Source organism: Hyaena hyaena, unplaced genomic scaffold (genome assembly GCF_003009895.1).
Source record: "Hyaena hyaena isolate Hyena2069 unplaced genomic scaffold, ASM300989v1 scaffold_1, whole genome shotgun sequence".
Taxonomy (NCBI): Eukaryota; Metazoa; Chordata; class Mammalia; order Carnivora; family Hyaenidae; genus Hyaena; species Hyaena hyaena.
Window position 1 is genome coordinate 10,124,762 of NW_024080633.1, and position 16,165 is coordinate 10,140,926.

Sequence of the window (16,165 nt, forward strand, 5' to 3'; positions counted from 1 at the left end):
GCAGAAGCCCTTCACAGAGGAGATGCAGCAGGGCTGGCACAAGAATCTGCACCTTCAGCCTCACGCTGGTCCTTCCCCCCCTCCGCTCCCCTTGCCCCTGATCTCGGGGAGCCCTCCCTCCTAGGATAGGAAAGACACAGCCAGAGCAGCAACAGCACCACCACCTAGAGCGTGTGCAGAGAGTGCTTTCGCTCTGCCTCGAGTTCTCCCACCACCAGCTCGCCCGCACTGTAGACAGACCATGTTTTGCAGATGCTTAGTCTCTGCCCTCTGTGCGCCCCAGGAGCCCGGCAGCCAGCAGCCTCCCCGCCCCCCCCCCCAGCACTAACTGGCTGTCAAAACTGGTGTCATAGGAAGTACTAATTGGCACGGAAAGGCGCTCACAACAGAGTGAGTGAAAGGGCATCTGTAAGTAACAGGTAAATATTGTCTCCTAGAGCACGCCGTGTGCCAGACACTGGGCACAGCCCCAGGCATGTTGTCACTGTCACAATCATCCCCATACGGTGACAACTGTTATTATCACCATTTTTCGGAAGAGAAAGCAGAGTCTCAGAAGGCGGGGCAGCTTGCTTGGACTAGTAGAGGGCAGAGTGGAGACAGAAACCCAAACCCGTCGCTCTACGCAGTACGTGTCCTCAGCCACGGTACTGGGCTGGGCTGCCACTCCCACCTCCAAGGCTCTGGATGTGCCCAGAGCCCATCACATACCCAGGGCCTAGATCACCTTATGTATCTGTCTGTATCTATAAAGGCGGGTTGGTTCTGTAACTTAGGAAAACGTGACAAAAAATGTTGACCCTCTTCTTGGCAACTTTCTAGATCTGGTCCCGAGGACCAGGGCAGGGTGTGGGCAGGAAAGACCACTTTGTAGGGATTGGGGGCGAGCTACAGTGAGGCTTCTTAGAATGTCACCTCTAAATCCTCAGACTTATGGGCTTGGCAATCAGTGAAAACATCCAGCTGAGGGCGGGGGCTCAGGAAAGGAGGGGTCCAAATGTGAGTTGCAGATGGCCCATCCCAGGGCATGCCCTGTGGGCCCCAGGGGGGAAGGTGTGTCTGAATGAGGCCCCAAAGACACATGCAGGCATCCAGCTGGTACGCATCAGTGTGGCTACCTGAGCCGCTAAATCAGCACAGGCCGATGTCAGTATGCCAATAACCAAGAGCCCTCTACCTCAACGGACTGAACGAAAGGGTTGATGTCTGGGCCCCCAGCTGTGACCCTCCTGGCCGGTGGAAGCCATGCTGTCCGGTGTTGAGACTTCAGCAGCATGCCCGGGGTCAGCAGTGGGTTCTGCTGAGGGTAGAAGGTGCTCCTAGATGCTCAGGCGATGTTGTGTAAAAGAAGATGAGGGACAAGGCTGTTGGCATAGAGACCTAGGCAGGCTGGGCTAGAAGGAGAAAGTCACATGAGGTGGTAAACTCAAGGGCTGGGGGGCCGCATGGGTGCAGAGCCCAGGTCCCAGGTGCAGTGGAGCGTCTGTGGCCTTGACTCTCTGGAGCCGGGCTACAAGAGCAGTTGCTTCCTCACCATGCACACTTCTGAGGGCCCGCCGGGCTCCTCCGGTGGTCCCTCTGTGCCAGGTGACGGGGACGGGTGGGACAGGATTGTCTAGTCTCCTGGCTGGTGCTCTGCGCCTGGTGCCTTGCAGAGAGGATGGCGGGCTGGGGTGGGCGGGGCCTCGGGATGGGCGGAGCCTCGCAGGGAGGATCGGCAGGCTGGGTGGGCGGAGCCTCGGGTTGGGCGGAGCCTCGCAGGGAGGACCGGCAGGCTGGGGTGGGCTGGGGCAGTCTGGGGGCCTCTGCCTCTGCACGAAGCCACTCCAGTAAGCGAAGCCCGAAGTCCCGCAACAGCTCCGGGACCCCAAGGGCACAGACGCGGGGCTCCTGGCCCTCTCAGCGCACCGTGCCTTCCCTGCCGGCTCAAGGCGGGGTGGGCCCGCCCCGCCCAGACTGAGGGGCTGCTCCGGAGCCCGAGTCCCCGCGGGCAGGGCCCCTCGGGGCCATCTTGCAGAGCGGCTACCACAGCCCCCTGGTTTTCCAGAAAGCGCTTCACTCGCAGCCGGGACGGGGAAGGCCGCCGGCGGGCTTGCGCGTGGAACGGGCATGCGGTGCCCACGCTGGTGCTGTGGGGAGAAGTCCTGGCCCCTGGTGAAGGCTTCGAGCTGGGAACCAAACCGACATCCGTTCACGAAATCGTTCATTTCTTCACTCATTCGGCCACACCGGAGAGGTGGGGCTGGGTTTGGGGGTCGTTCCTGGGAGTCTCGAGGGAGGGAAGGGAAACAGCTGGGTAGGGTCTGTGCCGGGCACCCCGGGGAGTCTGGGACAAAGCCCGGAGGGGACAGAGGTCCCCCGGAGGTGAGGCCCCCGGCCCCCCGCAGCGGAGACTTGATTTTGCTCTCACACCCGGCTGTGACGGGAGGGTGGGGTCCCCACAGGGAACCAGAGGCCCTTCCTGCGAGCGCCCCTCCCCACGCGGGAACAGGCAGCGTTTGAATGTCCAGGAGCCCGAGGCCCGTACTGCCTTCCAGCATCGTCCATGTGGAGGCCTGAGAACGGGAAGGGCTGAGGGGCCCTGGCATGGGGAGCCGCCCCCCACCTGCGTCCCACCTCGGTCCCCGGCATGCAGAGCCCCTGGGTCGGCGCGCCCTCTGGTGGCAGCTTGAGAAAACAGCAGAGGCTGGCACGGGCACTGTCACCTTGACAAGTGTGAAGTCCGGCTGCGCCTCCCCCGCCGTCCGCGGACACCACCGGCGCACACGGCACGTGCTGAGATCCACGCGTGCACACATCTGAGGGCAGCCGGCACTGGCGGCCGTGGGCTATGAGCTCGATCGACGGGAAACAACAAAGTGAACCCCGCGTCCACCCGCGGCGGGGGAGGGAGGGGACAGACAGCAGCCAGCACCTTCTCACCGAGCTGAGGAGCCAGGGTCTAGACCGCCTGAGCTTGGGGGGAAAGCCTGGAGAGAAGGGCCCGGAATCCTGCGCGCAAACCGCTCAGGCCTGGCGCCCCCGGGCTGTCCGACCCCGGGGAGACTGCGAGAACCGGCAGAGAGGGGCAGCTGCGGAGAGAAGGACGTGAGCGGCTGCGGGCAGCCGGGCAGCGGGAGGAGCCGGCTGGAAGTCCAACCCGCGGGCACTGCGCCAGGCGGGCGGTGCAGACGGCCCTGGGGGCGCGCAGGGGCCCCACTCCTCAGGAGCACGAGCCACCCTCCCGGGAACAAACCCGCCCTCGTGACGCCCGGCTGCAAGGCCCAGCCAGCCCGGGATCCGCTGAAGCTGCTCCCCCTGCGACTACAGCCCCACCCTCGCTGGGAGCTCCAGGGCCGACCCAGCACCCCATGCAAATGTACCCAACGGCCAACATCAAATACAAAGCACCAGGCAGCCTATGAAAGGGGAACAGATCACTGACAACCAAGAGGCAAAGCAGGAGAGCCTCCCCAGGTGACAGATGGAGGAGCTCTCAGATGCTGTCTTCACATCACTGCCCCGCGCACTGTCGGTTCAGGGTCCCACTGCGGCTCAGGTCACGATCTCACCGTTCGTGGGTTCGAGGCCCTGCGTCGGGCTCTGTGCTGACAGCTCAGAGCCTGGAGCTGCTTTGGATTCAGTGTCTCCCTCTCTCTCTGCCCCTCCCCTGCTCACACTGTCTCTCTCTCTCTCAGAAATAAATAAAACATTAAAATAATTTAAAAAGAGTCCGTTCCTTGGTTTGTCCCTTCTTTTCTCCTTTGTTCATCTGTTTTATTTCTTAAATTCCACATATAAGTGAAATAATATATTTGTCTTTCTCTGACTGGCTTATTTCACTCAGTATTGCGTCCTTCTCATTTTTAAAAAATTTTTAATTTTATTTAAATCCAAGCGAGTTAACATATAGTGTAATAACAATTTCAGGAGTAGAATTTAGTGATTTGTCACTTACATATAACACCCAGCGCTCATCCCAACAAGCGCCCTCCGTAACGCCCCTCGCTCATTTAGCCCATCCCCCCCCACCTCCCTTTGTCAACCCTGTTTGTTCTCTGTGTTTAGGGGTCTCATATGGTTTGTCTCCCTCTCTTTTTATCTTATATTTGCTTCCCTTCTCCTATGTCCCTCTGTTTTGTTTTCTTAAATGTCACTTATGAGCAAAATCATTTATTTGTCTTTGTCTGACTTATTTCGCTTAACATAATACACTCTAGTTCCAGCCACGTTGTTGCAAATGGCAAGATTTCATTCTTTTTTTTTTTTTAATTTTTTTAAATTTTTATTTCTAGGAGAGAGAGAGAGAGACAGCGTGAGCAGGGGAGGGTCAGAGAGAGAGGGAGTCACAGACTGAAACAGGCTCCAGGCTCTGAGCTGGCAGCACAGAGCCCGATGCGGGGCTTGAACCCACAAACCGCAAGATCATGACCTAAGCGAAAGTCGGACGCTTAACCGACTAAGCCACCCAGGCACCCCAAGATTTCATTCTTTTTGATCACTGAGTAGTTTTCCATTATATATATACCACAACTTTGTCTATTCATCTGTCAGTGGACATTTGGGCTCTTTCCATAATTTGGTGATTGTTGATAGAGCTGCTGTAAACATCGGGAGCCTGTGCCCCTTCAAATCAGCATATTTGTATTGTTTGGGTAAATACCCAGTAGTGCAACTGCAGGGTCCTAGGGCGGTTCTGGTTTTCAGCCTTTGAGGAACCTCCACACTGTGCACCAGCGCGGCTGCACCAGTTTCCATTCCCACCAGCAGCACGAGAGGGTCCCCTTTCTCCGCATCCTCGCCCACATCTGCTGTTTCCTGAGCAGTTGATTTCGGCCGAGAACGTGCGTTCCTAACGTTCCTAACAGATCGATCGGTGTGGTCCCCCGCCCAGCGACTCCGCCTTCCCGCCGCCTGCCTGGGGGCATGTTTTTGGTCACAGAGAACTGCTCCCAATATGCCTGCTGGTCTCCAAAGAGGTCGTAGCCCAGGATAGACCAGCACGCCTGATAGGTTCAAACCCAGTGACCGCAGGGCACTGTCACAGCCGTCGCAGCTCGGTGGTGGCAGCTCTCTCGTGCGGTAGTGTTAATGCGGGCCCGTTGGCTTAGACTGACCCAATGGCCCCGGGCAGATGGGACCACGTGTGTCGGCCACACTGAACAGGGGGACCATGCCTGCCAGCCAGCGGCGGGGCTGTGTCAGCGGTCATACTGACTCCAAATGACCCAGGGGCGTGGAGCAGATGCTTATGTTTCCCTTACAGAAAGTCACACGCGGGGTAACCTCGCCTGGAGACAGCCTCGTTTGTGGTGGCTTCTGTCTCCTCAACTGTAAAAAGCAGATCACAGCGGGGGTTGGGGGGAGCGCTCCCCAAGGATTTCACGACAATGCCCAGCACCAGGCCTGTGGTGAGGAAAGAGCTCTGCGGACGACAACCGTGTGTGCCCATCACCGCACTCGCTCTTCCTCCCCCCACCCCCGAGGAGGCAGCAGGTGTGAACAGCCTCACTTTACACAGCGGGGAAACTGAGGCTCACAGGCACGCTGTTCATACGCTTACGCCGTGAGTCCAAGCCCGTGGTGTCTACATTCAGAGATATGCGGGTTCTGATCCCGCCTCAGCCATTTTCTGTCTGTCTAGATGCTGCCCCCCCTTACCCCAAACACCCCCCCCCGGATGCTACAAACACTGTGATGGACAACTCGCGCCTGACCCGCGCCTGACGCGGAGCCCGAGCTGTGCTTCGCAGACAGACAAGGCTCTGGGAGAAGCTGCATCGTCGGTGAGGCCTGAAGAGTGACCCACCTTAGGCGGGGAAATGTGGGAGCGGCACCATAAACTCCTGGGCAAAGGAAAGTGTGCAGCAAACTGAGGGCAAGGAAGGAGCGCACGTGCTGATGGGACAGGCTGGGCAGGTCACAGAGCGGGGGCAGCACGCCAAGGGTTCAGGCCTCGTCTGGGGGCAGAGGGCGCCGCTGGAAGGGCCTCAGGCCGGAGCAGTGAGATTATAGGCAGGTGGCTCTTGGTGCCTCGGAGAGGATGGGTACAGGGGACAGAGATGACCAGGGGGCAGAGAGGGGCGGGGGCTGCAGCACCGATGCCGGCAGGCGGTGCTGAGGGATGGAGAAGGGGGGGGGATTCATGAGGAGGTAGAATCTGTGTCCACAGAGTCCACAGTTCTGGAGGCTGGGAGCCCAGGAACCGGGTGCCTGTGAGGTCCGGTTCTGGTGAAAGCCCTCTCTGGGGCTCGTAGATGCCACCTTCTTGTGCCCTCACATGGCGAGTGGAGGAGGAGACAGAGAACCCTGTGCTATCTCTTCTTACGAAGGCTTCATTCCTTTACACGGCTGAGTAATATTCTACTGTACAGATGGACCGTATTTTATTGATCTATCCTCAGTCAATGAACACGCAGGTCATCTCCCCGTGTGGCTGTTGTGAATAAAGCAGCTTCCCGCACTTGTTCGTGTACAGGTGCTGCTGTGCGCGTTTCATTTCCCTCGGGTCGGCTACCTGGCAGTGGCATGGCTGGGTGCTGCTGGGTGCTACATAACTCCGTGAATGCCCTCACTCCTGCCCTGGCTCATTTGTTTAGGCGGCATAGGGCAGACATGGATGAGCTGACACAGCGTCACGGTGTGCCAGACTTACGCGTGGCGAAACGGCGGCAGGCTGCCCCAGGAAGGGGCTCTTCTCAGTATCCACTGCAAGTTTTCTGTCAGATGGCTGAGTGAAGGCCTGCTCTGCTTAGCACACCCCCCAACCCTTAATTACACCCAGAACCCGCTTCATAATCTGCGGGGTCCCGTGCAAAATGAAAATGTGGCTCCCTTGTTCACACCTGACTAAGGATTCTAAGGCCGGGAGAGCAGGGCATTCAACCAAGCCCCAGGACCTTCCTCTCTACAGTGGAAAGTGCCCTCAGAGGGTGGAGCATGGGACTCTTGACCTGGAGGTCCTGAGTCTGAGCCCCACGCTGGGTCTAGAGAGTTACTTAAAAAATAAAATCTCAGGGGCGCCTGGGTGGCTCAATTGAGCCTCGGACTTCAGCTCAGGTCACGATCTTGCGGTTAGTGAGTTCAAGCCCTGCATCGGGCTGCATCGGGCTGCTTGGGATCCCCCCGCCCCGCCTCTGCAGGGTGGTCCCGCCCCGAGGGGCTGTGCCCACAGCTGGGGAGTTGCCAAAATGCTCCAAAAGCCACGGACACTGGTTACAGACACTGATCAATCACATTCAGTAACGGAGAATTGCGTATTCTCACGGAAATAGTTAAAGTTCAACTTTGATATTTAATTTCACCATCTGAGAAATGATAAATTTGTGTCGAGCTGATTATTTTTAAGAAAGCGGGAAGTGGTTAAAATTTTTAAGCTTTGACACTTAAAGTCAATACTCAAAGAGGGTCAATCCTGTGTTGAATGGCTCACACTCAATGAGCGTAAGCGACGTGGTCCGACGGAAGCAGCGAACACCGCCGGGGCGCCGCGCTTCCAGCTCAGCGCGGGAACCGCGGGCAGCTGGGCGCTGGGGGCGCACATCCGCGGGGCGGGGGGGCCGGGTCCGCGGGGAGACGGGAGGTCGCGGCGTGGAGCGTCACGTGACCGCGCGGCGCGGCCAACTCGCCCCGCCCCTCGCAGGCGTGGTCGGGCGGCCGGCAGCGCGCGGACTCGGAGACACGCCCCAGGGCGGGGCCTTGGGCAGCGCCTGCGCCGTGGCGGGCCCAGGCGAGCGCGCGCCGCGGGGGTGGGGCCGCGCGGAGGCGGCCGCGCGGAGGCCGGAAGGAAGCGGGCGGAGGGCGGGGCGAGCGAGGGAAGCCCGCCGGCCCGCAGGACGACCGTCGCGGCCTGATGACGTCGCACAATGGCCGGCCCCCGCGGGTAGTGGAGCCCGTTTGTTCCGCCCGCGTCGCGCCTCAAGCCGGAGCCTGTGAGGAGCGGAAGGGCCGAGGGACGTCTTCCCCGCGCCGCCCCGACGCCAGCGGAGCCGTGGCCCCCTCCCCGCCCTCGCGCTGAGGTAAGTGGCGGCGGTGGCTGGGAGGCCCGGCCGGCGGGGAGGAGGCCGAGGCGGCCGGGCGGGGAGCGTGGCGGCGGCGCGGAGCGGAGGCCCGGGAGCTCCGGCGCCGCCGCCTCCGGGGAGCGCTCCGGGCTGCGTCCCCGGCCGAGCGTGGCCCTCGGGCCCTGGGAAGGGGTCGCTGAAACAGTCGCGATCCCGCCTTCAGTCCGCGGCGAGCCGGCCCGGGAGGCCCTGGAACCCACTCCGAGCTCGAACTCCCCGCGGCTTCCTCTGCGCCCAGCGGTGGAGTTGATTCTCCCGAAGCTGTCATTTCTCTTCCGGGACATTCGCGTGGCACATGTTTGCCGCCCACCGCAGGGGTAGCGGGGGGAGCCCGCAGATTCGCCCCGCGGAGGAGGCCCGCCAGGACTCGGGATGGGCTCTTCGGGAACTTTGAGCTCTGCGGAGCCTCCCGGAACTTGCTCCCTCAGCCTCACGGTGCACAGGTTGGAGGTGTTGGCTGTGACCCAACGCGCGCGCCACTCTTAGGAATGAACTTACTCCTTAAGTTAGGAAGGAGCCCGGATCGCGCCGAGTCCTTTGGAAAAACTCACTGCAGCTGTTGTGCTGGGGGAGCCTAAGACTTCGTTCACTTCCAGCCTTGCTTCTGCTGGAACTTGAGTTTTCTCGAATACTTTGTGACAGCTCGTTTTAAGAGAGCGCTGTTCAACGGGCTTTCTGGCTGTCTTCCGCCCCGTTTGGGGGAAATGGAAGAAGGGAGTGCTTAGCATCTGTAGTTCTGTTCGGGGGCAGAGCAGTGTCTCATCATTTCGTGTTCGAGGCTCGCCTCTCGTATTGCCTGTGGATGGGGTCTCGGCCCCAGAATTGTACAGTCTGAGCACACATGTGGAGTCCAGCCAGCTCTGTGTCCCGCAGGCTGGAACCCCTCTCTGGTTTGGGGTGGGAAATACCCTTTCAGAGAGCAAACAGGTAAGCGGTGATCTTGCTCATGTTTAAGGAGGTTTTTTGCTCTTTCACAGCTACAGATCATCTCAAGGTGAGTGCTGCTTTCCCGAGGAGTTTTGGCGGTCAGGCTTAGTCCCTTGGGGTGCCCTCCGCCCCCAGCCTTGACATCTTTCCTTTAGGTGTTGTAAATCCGTGACGTTTTGAATCAGGATTGTAGCTGGATGTGCCAGAACGTAGGCATTCAAATGGGGGTTGCTCTCTTCAAAGTTATTTTCCTGAAAGGCTGTGCTTGCACTTCACTGGTGCTCCTCTGCCAGAGCCTCCTTAGAACTCTTGTTTTGGTAGAAAGTACCTAAGTCAGGTGAGAAAATCAGTCTCGTTCAAGAGTTGTACCCTGCGTCTGACCAGGAGTCCTCTTACCTGGCGCAGGAGCTCACCTCATGGGTTTCCTGTGATTTCTCCAGTGGCCCGCCTTGAGAGGGGAGCTTCTGCTGTCACTAGAGTGCGAGGAGAGAAGGTTCCAGACGTCACTCACAAAGAGAAGTTCCCAAAAGTTGGGTGCTGCTGTTGGAATCCATGTGCAGCCCTCCCGAGTGGCTGCTGGGTGACTAGCCGCCACTTCATGTCTGAATTCTGGTATCATCTTTGAAAAATGGGTTTCTTTCTGGCATGCGACAGGTAGTTTATCCAGTAACAGGATGTTGTCATTTAGCCAACAAGCGTTTGTCGAGTGTCACCCGCCAAAAGCAGCATGCAGTGGAAACACAGCGATGGACGCTTGCCCTTGTGTTCTCCGGGCAGGTTCACCATCTTGGGAGTCACAGGTCCTAGACTTTGCCTGGAATCCTCAGCTGCAGGGTAATTGTGTGAGAAGAAGAGATGAGTAAAAACCCTGCGCCCGGGAGGTGGTGAAGCTGTGGCAGGAGGGCCCTCCGTTACCCTGTCTGCATCCGATAGGCTGCGCGCTCTCCGTGCTCCCGACTCAGGGTGGATGCTCACGTGGTCGCTGCCCTGAGTTCATCTCAAAACAGGACATAGATGCCCCGAGAGACAGTGAGCCTGCCTGGCACGGGGCCTGGGATGCAAGCCTTCTTCTGACCCCTGATGACACTTCCCTCCTGGGCAGCGAGCTGTGACTCGGTGGTTTCTAATAGGTGGGTTCTGTGGAGTGTTTCTCTGCAGCGTGTTCACCTGTGAGCAGCCTCATATTGTGAAGTCCCAAGGGGTTCCATGGGTAAAGAAAAGATGCGTCCCCTCAGGACATTATCAGGGCTTTCTGAGGAGTGTGTGTCCCAGTGTGCCCAGGACAGCCCCTCTTCGTGGCTGTTGTAACTGTTAACGGTGCCTCCCCTACAGTTTCAAACGTGACCCCAGTTAGACGGCAAAGTACATGGGGCGGTGCTACTCCGTGCCAGCTGTTTGCTGCGCTTGGGGAGCACAGAGGTGAGTCTGAGCCTCCTCCTCGGGTGCTCCATGCGCGGTGGGGGCGGGGCCTGCCCACAGGCTTCACAGATTAACAGTGGTGGACAGCGGGGTAAGCGTGGGTTCAGAATCCACAACATACAGTGTACTTGGGGCAGGAGCTCTTAATCTGGGGACAGTGGATAAACCCCAGGGGGGTTTGAACTCCCCAAAGTGGGAGATGCATTGCATGTATTCTCGTTTGCCTGGGGGACCAGCCATCCCCTTCACCAGGGTCTCAGAACCATCCGTGCTCTCCTGACGGCTCAGCACCACCCCTGGAGAGCACCGGGCCACCCACGTAGCGGCAAGTGCGCTCAGGACCTTCAGCCCTGCCACCTTCTGGTCAGCTCTGAAAACTGCCTTTGAGAGTCAGGAAGTTAGCTTTGTGTCCTTAGAATGTTGAATTGGTTCCCATAATTTACACAGTGGGGGGCATGCGCTCAATAAGTACTTCTTTTTTTTTTTTTTAATTTATTTCTAGGAGAGAGCGAGGGAGCGAGCAGAGGAGGGTCAGAGAGAGAGGGATATACAGACTCCGAAATAGGCTCCAGGCTCTGAGCTGGCAGTCAGCACAGAGCCCGATGCGGGGCCCGAACCCACGAACCGTGAGATCATGACCTAAGCGAAAGTCGGATGCTTAACCGACTAAGCCACCCAGGCGCCCCTCAATAAGTACTTCTTAAAGTGACCCTCCTGGCACAGTGCACCAGCCTCTCCACGTGGTAATCTGAGTCCGCATTGCCCATGGGGTCAGTGTACAGGTGGGCACCTTTGAGGCTGTTTTCTTAGATTCGGGTTTCGTTTACATGCCTAAGATTCAGACTTCAGATAAGTTTAAAATAAATGACTGGGTCATTTAATTTAGCGTCCGACTTTGTTTGGCTCAGGTCATGGTGTCCCAGTCTGTGGGTTCAAGCCCCACATCGGGCTCTGTGCCGACAGCTCAGAGCCTGGAGCCTCCTTCAGATTCTGTGTCTCCCTCTCTGCCCCTCCCCTGTTCACACTCTTGTCTCTCTCTCGAAAATAAACAAACATTTAAAAATTAAAAAAAAAAAAAAGACCTTTAGAAGTTGGATCTCCATATGTTCATCACTGTTTTTTTGTGTTTTTTTTTTTAATATTTTTATTTATTTCTAGGAGAGAGAGAGAGAGACAGCGTGAGCAGGGGAGGGTCAGAAAGAGAGGGAGTCACAGACCGAAACAGGCTGCAGGCTCTGAGCTGGCAGTCAGCACAGAGCCCGACGCGGGGCTCGAACCCACGAACCGCGAGATCATGACCTAAGCGAAAGCCGGACGCTTAACCGACTAAGCCACCCAGGCGCCCCATCATCACTGTTTTTTCACTAATGGACTATATAAGTCATATAACTTTTTCACGAATACGAAAATGTGTTTTTGTAGAAGGGCTAAGATAGTGGTTACAGACAGGTCAGCACAGAACTTCAAAAGGAAGAAAGTAAAACCAGGCAGACCCTGCTGGTTCGGTAGCAGTCCCCAGTTTGTGTGTGGGTTCTGTTCCAGAAAAGAGTTTATAACATCAGTTTGGAACTTAGGTCCCATTTCCTAGAGAAACAGTGGCAGAAAGTAGGGGTGGGTTTCTGGGCAGGGAGCACCCGCTCACGTGTGGTCCGAGGTTCTGTAGTCGACACACTCTGGGTGCAGTTCTGACTTGTGGTCCCCGGGTACCCACTCAGTGGCCATGTGGCCTAGGTCTCCTTGTCTGTGACAGGGAACACGAACTGTTTGGAAGGCTGACGTGAGGGATTGGTCAGGTGCCTGACACGGGGCGGGTGTCATTTCTCAGCAGGTGTTGGTGGCTCTCAGCTTCCTTGCAGAGTTGTTTCGATGATACAGTCTTCAGCTGAGTAGACGGCTGTTTGTTGGATGAAACCACGAATGAATTAACTCCTAAGTCTCGCCGAGACTCGAAGTGTGAAGTGTGTCTGTCTGACGGGCGATAGGAGTCTGGTTCTTAGAAGTTGAGGATGACCTTACTCCTCTTCTCACTAATTCAGTTTAAATTCAAACATGTGGAGCCTCTGCCCGGCAAAGTAGATACGGTCATTCTCATACCTCAGATGTAAGAGACCTACAGAGGTGTGGCAAGGTTACGTAGTCTGCCCAGGTCCTGCAGCTGGGACGTGGGGGAGCTGGGGTTCCGGTCTGACGCAGAGACCGTGCGCGTCTGCGTGTGCCGGTAAGATGCGGCGCACCGACAGGTCAACTGCCCACGCTTTGCATTGGCTCGGGTATTGGAAGTTAGGTACTGTTTCTCTTCCATTTATTACTCTAGGATTCAGTTTCAAGTTCCCAGAGTCTAAAAACCAATCTGGTTGGATCTGATCATAACAATGAAACCAAAGTGCAAGCCAGTTTGCACACGGCCCCAGAGGAGAGCTGTTTCCAGGCCTGGAGAGCTTGTGGCCGTGAGCAGGATAGTATGTTGCGAGGCCAGTGGGGCCTGGGCCCCCAGTTCCTGCAGCATATCTGGTGCGTGATTTTTAATGTAGTTTGAGGGGACGTTGAATTTTAGATAACAATTGGTTGATTTAAGTAGGAAGTCATTTTGTTTCCAGGGTTGCCATTGGACTATAAAATGTGAAAACCCGAATATGTCAGGTTTCTAGTAGGGACTTCTGAGGCTCCATAACCAGCTCCCTGTGACTGGCTGCCCCCAGGGCCCAGGTCTAGATTCGGCAGCTGGCGCGACAGAAGGCCCTGCCCTGGGCTGAGAGGTGTCTCGTACATGATGTGAGAAGAGGTGTGCAAGGGTGGGCCTGGGACTCCTACACTGTCCACCCAGGGAGGGGAAGGGCCCTGAGTGCTTGCTGCAGCTGCCGTCCGACCGCTGAGCGTGGACGGCCCTTAGCTTCCCGGCACCCTGCTCGCCTCACCTGCAGGCAGTAGGCGTGCTGTGCCGGGGACAGCGCTGTCCTGGACTGGGAGGGGTGGGGGGAGGGCCGCTGCATGATATTCGGCAGGGGCCACCATTCGAGGACTGATTTTTTAAAAATTCTCCCCAATAGGGGCGCCTGGGTGGCTCAGTCGGTTGAGCATCCGACTTCGGCTCAGGTCATAATCTCACGGTTCGTGGGTTCGAGCCCCATGTCGGGCTCTGTGCTGACAGCTGGCTCAGAGCCTGGAGCCTGTTTCAGATTCTGTGTCTCCCTCTTTCTCTGACCCTCCCCTGCTCACGCTGTCTCTCTCTCTCTCACACACAGAAATAAATGAAAACATTAAAAAAACATTTTTTTTAATTCTCCCTAATAGTCCTGCCCCTGGACAGGACAGTTAGAAAGACTGAAAAGTGAATCCTTTTCAAAATTGTGGCTATGAATGGATGATCAGGTTTGTAAATTTCTATTAGTGGTAGTCATTTAGTTGACTTATAAAGTGATAAATTTTAGGTGATTTGTCCTAATGTGTGTTCAATTATAATAATTTCTATTAACTGCAAAAATAGTGTTTTTAACTGTAGGTTAGGGTACCAGCTCTTGGTATATGCCTCCTTAAACATAAGGTCTCCTTTCAAAAGTATACATTTGAAAGGTGACATGTTTAGTTTTTAGTTATGTAAATGTGTAAAATAATTATATATACAGTGTAACGTTTATTTTTGAGAGAGAGCGCGCCAGAGCATCAGCAGAGGAGGGGCAGAGAGAGCGTGGGGGACAGAGGATCCAAAGCACCTCTGTGCTGACAGCCAACAGGCTGATGCAGGGGCTCAGACCCATGAGCCATGAGACCTTGACCTGAGCCAACGTCAGACGCTTAACTGACTGAGCCCTCCAGTCGCCCCAATAATTTTCTGTATTTACTTAAAGTATGCAAGTATAGGTATGTGTTTCCAGATCTTACTGAAACACCAAGTGGCATAATTGTGACATATGTTACCTTAAATAATGACTTTGAAGATTCAAGTGAACACTGAACCTGTCACTCTCCTGTTACTTCAGCAAGTGACTCGCTCCAGGCTGCACTGGTGAATGGTGACTGTTGGCCTGATTATACACTGGGGTTGCTTCCTGCACATACACCCCCGTCCCGCGGTACGCAGCCTCCAAAGTGGAACCAGGGGCGCCTGGGGGCTCAGTCGGTTAAGCGGCCGACTTCAGCTCAGGTCGTGATCTCACCATTTGTGGGTTCGAGCCCCTCGTCAGGCTCTGTGCTGACAGCTCAGAGCCTGGAGCCTGCTTCCGATTCTGCCAATGTTAGAAAAATGTTTTTAAAATTTTTTTAATGTTTCATTTATTTCTGAGAGAGAGAGAGAGACTGTGAGCAGGGGAGGGTCAGAGAGAGAGGGAGACACAGAATCTGAAACAGGCTCTAGGCCCTGAGCTGTCAGCACAGAGCCCGACGCGGGGCTCGAACCCACGAACGGTGAGACCATGACCTGAGCCGAAGTCGGACGCTTAACCGACTGAGCCACCCAGGTGCCCCAGAAAAATGTTTTTAGAGAAATGGAACAATATACCGTCTTCGGTCGCTAAGGTGGGAAAACCAAAAAATATGCACTTTATCACTAAATCCTGATCGGTAAAAATAGAAACAAAGTCTTCTGAAGCGATAGCCTTCTTACGTGTGAAACTACCCACACACGTGAGGCTCCCTGCAGGGTCCTCGTCCACGACGTGCCCGCGTCAGCGCGGCCCGTGTCCGCCTCCCCGCGGGGAGTGCCGGGCCGCGCGTGAGCACCGCCTTCTGGGCCCCTGGTCCGGGCTCCAGCGTCCAGGTCCGTGGCCGGGCCCGCGTCCCGAGCGCGTCTTCGGGGCGGTCAGGGCCTTGCGCCCAGCAGCGCGTCCGGCAGCGGGAGCCGCAGCTCGTGACCGGGGGTCCCCGGCCGGCCAGGGCTCCTGCTCCAGCCGCCCTCAGCTTCGTCGCCTCGTTCAGTCATGCGGCTTTTCTTGAATTTCAAACACGACTTTCTCCAGGAATGGAGAAAGCTGCCCTTTGCAACACAGATGTTACTACTTGCTTTACCGGGTCTCCCCGCGACGAGAAGGGCACGGGGCTCCGCCGGACAGCTGCACGGTGGCGTCGCGCAGACGGGACCCGGCTGGGGGCGGAGCGTGGCCCCGGGCAGCAGGGCGCACCGGCGGTGCGCTTTGGTAAAGGCCGTGCACGTGTTCTTTCTTTCGCAGAATCGCGGGTACCGATGGACGTGGCCGAGAGCCCTGACCGGGACCCTCGCTCTCCGGAGGACGACGAAGAGGAGCGGCAGGGGCTCTCGGACGATGACATTCTGAGGGAGAGCGGCTCCGAGCGGGCCTCCGACGGGGCGGGGGGCCTGGAGGACGAGGGGCACGCGGCCCCGGGGCTGGGCCGGCAGGGGCGGCGGGGGGACGAGGGGGACGAGGAGGACGAGGAGGGGGGGGGCCCCCCCTCCGACGACGAGGACCAGGACGCGGGCAGGGGCCCCGCGAGCCCCCCGCGCGGGGCGGAGGCGGACGGGGGGGAGGAGGAGCGCACGAGCGACCTGAGGGACGAGGCGTCGTCGGTCACCCGGGACCTGGACGAGCACGAGCTAGACTACGACGAGGAGGTGCCCGAGGAGCCCGCGCCCGCGCCGGACGACGAGGCCGACGACGACAGGGGGGCGGGCGCTCCTGGGGCCGGGGGGGCCGCGGGCGCTCACGGCCCGGAAGGCAGGGAGCCCCTGGAGCCCCCCAAGGAGAAGAACAAGGAGGACGACGACGGGGAGCTGGACGACGGGGAGCTGGATGTGAGTGCCGGGCTGGGGGGGGGCCCTGGGGGCGGCC

The 16,165-nt window shown here is 57.6% G+C and overlaps 1 protein-coding gene across 2 annotated transcripts in view; it reads left to right on the forward strand.

The window, feature by feature from the left end:
* The first annotated feature begins 7,846 nt into the window (after window positions 1-7,846).
* ZC3H18 (zinc finger CCCH-type containing 18) overlaps window positions 7,847-16,165 on the forward strand; it is a 57,105-nt gene continuing 48,786 nt past the window's right edge. For both annotated transcript variants that reach the window (XM_039226270.1, XM_039226277.1), the window contains exons 1-2: window positions 7,847-7,997; window positions 15,548-16,128. In XM_039226270.1, coding sequence (XP_039082201.1) covers window positions 15,562-16,128 — 567 coding nt within the window. In that variant the 5' untranslated portion in view covers window positions 7,847-7,997; window positions 15,548-15,561. The remainder of the gene's footprint in view (window positions 7,998-15,547; window positions 16,129-16,165) is intronic.